A 6,641-nucleotide genomic window follows, 5' to 3' on the forward strand; every position below is an offset into this window, starting at 1 on the left:
AGCCATGCTTCCTGTACAGCCTGCAGAACTGTGAGCCAATTAAACCTCTTTTCTTTATAAATTACCCAGTCTCAGGTAGTTCTTTATAGCAATGGGAGAACAGGCTAATACAGATGTGCTGTGGAACATGCAGTCTCCAAATCTCAATGGCATAAAACAAAATGAGTTTATTTTTGACTTATGCTACATGTCCATTGAGGGTTAACAGAGGGCTTCTGCTAACTGTAGCCTTTTAGGGACCCAGGCTGACAAAGCGACCACCATCTTGAATATTGTTGGTCAGTATACCAGAGGGAAAGTGTTCAGAAGGGTCTGGCACAAACACTTCTACTTACAGCTTATTGGTTGGATCTAGTCATTTGGCTCCACGTAACCACAAATTGGTCAGGAAGTGTAATCCTATGCTATGTCTAGACGGTGGAGGGATGGACATGTTTGATGATCAGCATCAATAACTACCACAGTTTTTTACCCTCTTTTCTGTATTTTCCATCCTTTTGAGTTTATTCTGCATATTTTCTTATGACATGTTTTCCAGTTTACTAATTCTCTCTTCAGCTGTATCCAGGTAGTTATTAAACTCATGCACTTTGTTCTTAATTTTGGTTTTCATGTCTAAAATTTTATTTGGTTCCAGTTCTCTGGTAAAATTCTTAGTCTAGTCTCTCTTTTGAGCAGAGTAAATATAGTTATTTGAAAATCTGTAGATAACTTTAATATCCTGATCCCTCATGGAACTATTTTTATAATCTGTAGTTTCTGCAGATTTTTGTTTATATTGTCTTGTATTTTCCTGTTCCTTTTTTATTTTTTTGAGTAGAGTCTCCCTCTGTCACCCAGGCTGGAGTGCAGTGGCATGATGTCAGCTCACTGCAACCTCTGCCTCCCAGGTTCAAGTGATTCTTGTGCCTCAGCCTCTGGACTAGCTGGTACTACCAGCATGCTGCATCACTGTAGGGCTGAGGGCCCCATAGGGTTGTGGGGTGTGCCGTATGCTGTGCTGAGGCGTAGGGTCCGAGAAATAAAGAGACAGGACAAAGAAGTACAAGGAAAACGCAGCTGGGCTTGGGGGGCCACGCCACCTATAAGTGTAGTCAGGTGAGGCCCCGAATGTCCAGAAGCGTATTTATTGTGTATAGGTTAGGGGGCAGGTGGTGAGCAATAAAACATGGGGTCCACCCCCATTAGGTCACCTAGGCCAGGAGGTGGACAGCGCGCAGCAAGGGGCCTGTTCCCACGAAGGCAAGGGCCGTGTGCAGTAAGGGGTCCACCCCCATTAGGTCACCGAGGCTTGAAGGTGGGCTGTGTGCAGTGAAGAGGGTGCAGTGTGCAATACTTATATCTATGGGAAACTACTTCTAAGAAGATTTATAGGAGGATGCCTTAAGTCACACAGCAGTGACAGAGCTGTCAGGGTTACCGCCACCTCCTGGCAGCTTCCAATGGGTTCTATGGGAAGATGCTTTTCGAGCAGCACAGTAGCAAGAGCTGATAAAGTTCACAGTCACCAAGGTGGATCGCCGGTCTGAGGGCAGCCTTCCACAAGAACTGGAGCAAGGTCCTACAACTCCTTTATCAGGAGGAGTGGCTCTTGCCCCAAGTCTGCCATAGAGCGGGTATCTTTACGATACTGAACGCTGCCGCCTGGGCCGTGGGTTCTTGTCCTGGTATAACTGTTTTCCCTTAAATCATGCTCTGCACTGTGTCTGCTCCAGGCATTCCTCTGATGATAAGCTGCTTATTCCTTAATTCATGCTCTGTACTGTGTCCACTCTAAGCATTCCTCCGATTATGAACTAAGGTATAATTATAGGTACATATGTAGGGAAATATTCTTTAGGCACTCATACTATCAACTATTATATGATTATATAGAGAGGATTATATAAAGGGATTCTTCAAGCCCTAATTCTATAAACTAATATATGATTATGTAAAGGATTATATAAAAGGAAATAGCTGAGTAGTAACACAATAAAGTGAGATATTCCTCAAGCCCTAACTGTGCCAGGGCTCTGCTTAGCTTTCATTCCTCGGTGCCTATATGGGGGGGCTACCTACGCACCACATCGGCTCACTTTTGTATTTTTAGTAGAGACGGGGTTTCGCCATGTTGGCCAGGCTGGTCTTGAACTCCTGGGCTCAAGCAGTCTGCCTGCCTCAGCCTCCGAAGTGCTGAGATTACAGCTGAGATTACAGGCATGAGCCACCTTGCCCGGCCTTGTCATATATTTTATTGGTAGGAATAATTTGAAGCCTACGAAGGTATTTTTCACTCTTTTTTCACTGAGGATTTAGCTTTTGCCATGTATTGGGGGTACCAACAGTCTGGAGTCATTTTGTCGATTTCAGGGATTGAGATGATTTTAAGCGACGCTGAAGTCACCCTTGCTCTGATGTTACTGTCCTTAGGACCCCAGAGTGACGATTACATTTGCATATTCATAAATTCCTTCACTCACCCACCCACGTTCATATTTGTAAATTTATATTTACAAATGTAGGCAGCCATTGACAAATGAATGTGCAGAGAAATGTGCACAAATGAATATGTCTATGTGATCATCTCTCCTGTGTACCCATTTATCTGCCACAACAATTAGGTGTACGCTGACCTAGGAACTGCTGAACTCATCCGCTCATTATTAACTCAGCCATGGGACCAGCTGACAGAAGGCCTGTGCTGGGTGCTGTTCCAGGTGCTTGGGGCACATCCTTGAGCAAAACAAAGTCCCTTCTGTCACAATTCATAGTGCAGTGGAGACACCAGGCTACCAGGGCGGGCAGGGCTGGGCTGGAATTTTAAGAAAGGTGGCCAAAGTGGGCTTTGCTGAGGTGACGTCCAAGGGAAAACTCGGCGGTGAGGGAATGACAGCTGTGAACGTCTGAGGGGCTTCCAGACAGGAGGACTAGCCAGTGTAAGACCCCGAGGGGGACAGGAAGGAGCCCCTGTGGCTGCAGGGGAATGAGGCTCAGAAGCTGGAGGATTTGGGGGCTGACGGAGGAAAAGACAGGGCCAGGAGAGGGCAGTGGCACGCAGTGAGCTGTACTCTGGCGGCTCTTAGGTTTTCACGGAGGCTTGGCACCTAGGCGAAGCCGCTCGGCAGGGGGCAGCCCCGCCTGAAGCCTTCTGTAGCCCCAGGGTTTGTCTTACCCGCAGATGTTGGGTTCAGTTTTGCAGCATATGCAAAGCAAGCGGTGTCTAAACGTCTAGAAATATGCATATTTGCGCTCTGTTTAAAGCAAATGTCTGTGTAACATTTTGATTTTGGCCCTGGTGGGCTTTGAAATTCTGGTCCTAGCTGCTGTGAAGCAGTCAGCACAGGGCTGGTCCTCAGGCTGTCACTGGCCTGTGGACCCATCAGGTGGCCGCGGAGGTGAGTTTACCGGCGCCTGTATGCCCCTGGCCTCCCGCGGACCTGCAGGCCACTACCCAGCCCCTTCTGTCCGTCTCTGCCCCTGCATCTGTAGGTGAGCACTTGGGTTGGCACCTGTCAGCCAGGATGGCGGTCACCTGAGGCCACGCTGCGCGCTGTGCCACTGCTTCTCTCCCTCTGGTCTCCTCTGCCCCGTGCCTCCCCGCATCTGCGAGTTCTTCCCATTCTGCTCTTCCATCTCCCTGTCTGCATGTGTCTGTGGCCAGTCTCCCTGGAAGAGCTGCGGGGAACTCATCTTTCCACCTCTTTCCCCTCAGCCTGTCTTCCTCCCTCCGCCTCACGAACGCCTCGCTCTGTGGGAACGCCGCTGCTCACCCCGATGCAGTGCCGCTGCCTGCTCCGTGGCCCGTATCTGTCACCTCTGTCTGGCCCCACCGCCAAGCCTGCCCACACCTTCCTGGTCTGTTCTTGGCTGTGGCGCCCACCTTCAGCCACCTGCTCTCCTTCTCCCAGGCCTCTGCTCTCCAGCCGACAGCTCCTTGGGCCCCAACTGTTTCCCAGGCCTAATTCTGAGTACAAGAGTCTCCCTGTACCACCTGGCCCTTCTCAGCCACTGCCTGGCCCCCTTCCGCCACCATCCAGTTATTAGGGAACCAGCCACACTGGACAGCAGGCCCTGGTCAGCCCTGCCTTCCCAGAGCAGGCGTGGGGCAAACAGCGTTCACACACAGCCACCTATGAACAAACAGCTTCCTGGGCAAGGGTGAGGCCGGGACTGGTCCGCCACCAGGCGCATGTGGGTCTGCTCTGAGCTCCTGCTCTTACTATTCACTGCAACTCCTCTGAGCCTCACCCCGGCTCCACAGACAAGGAGGGCCGGGCACAGGAAGTCAGGGCCTCGCCCCGGGCGGCTGGGCTTGGAGCCCAGCTCTCTGCACCCACTTCTTGCTCCTGGAGTGCTGGGGACTCCAGAGGGTGAGAAGCAGCGGCAGCCCCAGGGGCTGTGTCATGCAGGCAGAGATCTGCAGGGGACCACAGAGGGAGCCGCGCTGCGCATGTCCTGCGGGCCAGCTGCCTGCCCGGGAAGCAGCAGTGGCAGCCGAGGCCGCAGGCGTGTGCTTGAGTCCAGTAGAGGCAGGAAGCCTGGGCCGGGTCCTTGGGGGCCGTGAGGGGGAAGGCAGCCCTTGGAGGCCCAGCTGCAGGAGCAGGTTCCTGCTTGGACTTGGTCAGGGAGCCCAGGAGAATTCCCGGTGGCCTGGGCTTTGGGGATAGCTGCACGCAAAGGGCCTACCACGCACCAGCTGTGAGCACGGAGGCCTTTCTGCACAATGGCGCCCTTTCTCCCAAATGGAAGAGCAACAGCTCCTCTCCAGGCTGAGACTTGGAACGCAGGCACCCTGAGTGCCCGACAAATGTCATCTGTCATAGGTGGCCTCGCTGGATGCGGTGGTGAGCGTGCTGCATTCGTGGGACCTGAGCCTCACAGAGGCCATGCTGCAGAACATGGAGGCAGAGCAGCAGCGCCGGGCCCAGGAGGCCCAGCGGCACAAGGAGGCCGAGGCTGAGTGGTGTGGCGGGCAGGAGGGGTGTGGGAGGTGCTGGCGGAGAGCACTGGCGGGGAGCATGGATGGGGGATGCTGGTGGGAACCTCTGCCCCAGCTCGTTCCCGTTCCCTAGCATGACACTCAAGGTCCAACAGCTGGCCAGGGAGCAGCAACAGTGTCACAAGGAGGTGAGTGTGACCTCAGGGAGGAGCCAGGTGGGTGGGGCGGTGGGGGAGCCGGGTGGACGGGCACCCAGGGGAAGAGCTAGGAGAGGAAGTGACCTGGTCAGAAGGCACTGGCCGGCCTCACCAGGGCCAGCCTTGCCAGGGCCTGCCCATATGCCCACCCAGCTGCAGCAGGCCTACTGCGAGCTGAGCCGGAGGATCTCGGAGCACGACCAGTGTGAGTGGAGGCGCATGGACAAGATGGAGCTGACACTGCAGGTGGGGGCCGCAGCGGACTTGCTGTGCCTCAACAGCCCTCCTTGCTCCACACCAGCCCAGGGCTCCTCCCTCCCAGGCCCAGGATTTTTCCCTCTCAAACATGAGGAGTCACCAGCCAACGACAGCCTCCTTGGGGTGGGGTGGGGAGGAGGCCAGGCAGGAGCCTTCTCCAGCCAGAGCGTGGGACAGGACAAGCGAGGGTCAGCGTGGCCCCCTCCTCCAGGCCATCAAGGATGCAGAGGACCAGGTGGACAGGCTGCAGCAGGAGGCCCGGAAGGCTGAGGAGGCGCTGGCTCTGGCCAGGCTGGTGCTGCGGGAACAGACGCAGGACGGTGGGCCTGGCATGGGGCGCCCGCTGGGGCCTGGGAGGCACAGCACAGGGTGGGGTCCGGCGTTGGGCTTGCCTGTCAGCTGCACTCTGCCACCCCGCCAGGGGAAGAAGAGGCGCAGGGGCTGAAGTGCCAGGTCACGGAGCTGCACGACGTGCTGATGAAGGACGTGGGCAACCGCATCCAAGCGGACGGCCGGTCAGTGCTCCAGGCCGGACATGGGCGAGCTGGGGTTGGACAGACAGCACTGACCTCGTGCTGTCCCCAGGTGGCCTCTCGTCATTGACCCTTCAGGCCAGGCAGCTACCTTCCTGCGCTACCAGGACACCAATTACGTGGACACAGTAAACCCAGAGCACCTGAGGCCGGAGAGGATGCGACTGGCTCTTCTGGGGGCTCTGCGGTGAGGCAGGCAGGGCGTCAGGTACACCCACCCCACCCCCAGCCCCACCCCGCCTCATCAGCCTCCTGGGGCAGGTACGGGAAGCCGCTGGTGTTCGACCTGCACGAGGTGGACCTGTTCCCAGCCGTGCAGCGGCAGCTGGAGGCGGTGCAGCCCGGCCTGGCCCAGGCGCTGCTGAGCCGTGGCCTGCTGGAGCAGGAGAGGTACCTGTCGCTGCTGCGGCCCACGGACGGGCCTGAGTACAGCCCCACGCAGTTCCAGGAGGCGCGCCTGGAGCACTTCCGCCTCTTTTTCGTCACCAAGGCCCAGTGGCCACCAGCTGAGCAGCTGCAGGTGCTGCTCCCGGTGCGAGTGCAGCTCCCGGGCACAGGCCTCTAGCGCTGGCTCCAACCCCAATAAAGTGTGTGCCCGGGGGCGTGGTGCCCTCTGTGCTGTGTGTGTGAGGGGCAGGGGCGGCGTGTGCAGTCCTGAGCCCCAAATGACCAACCCCGACTGCGGACACAGGTTTGCAGGCACCTGGGGGAGGCCCTGCTGGGGACTGGCAG

General features: G+C 56.1%; 1 protein-coding gene across 1 annotated transcript; it reads left to right on the plus strand.

Annotated features, from left to right (window-relative positions):
• Positions 1-6,565, plus strand: LOC108291298 (IQ motif and ankyrin repeat domain-containing protein 1-like). Its single transcript, XM_017511577.2, has 8 exons — positions 1-30; positions 4,806-4,945; positions 5,055-5,109; positions 5,272-5,364; positions 5,588-5,696; positions 5,798-5,891; positions 5,962-6,096; positions 6,171-6,565. Exons 2-8 carry the CDS (start codon positions 4,869-4,871, stop codon positions 6,472-6,474), a joined length of 867 nt encoding a protein of 288 aa, XP_017367066.1. The 5' UTR covers positions 1-30; positions 4,806-4,868; the 3' UTR covers positions 6,475-6,565.
• The last annotated feature ends 76 nt before the right edge of the window (positions 6,566-6,641 follow it).

The sequence above is a fragment of the Cebus imitator genome, unplaced genomic scaffold (assembly GCF_001604975.1).
Source record: "Cebus imitator isolate Cc_AM_T3 unplaced genomic scaffold, Cebus_imitator-1.0 Scaffold449, whole genome shotgun sequence".
Classification (NCBI taxonomy): domain Eukaryota; kingdom Metazoa; phylum Chordata; class Mammalia; order Primates; family Cebidae; genus Cebus; species Cebus imitator.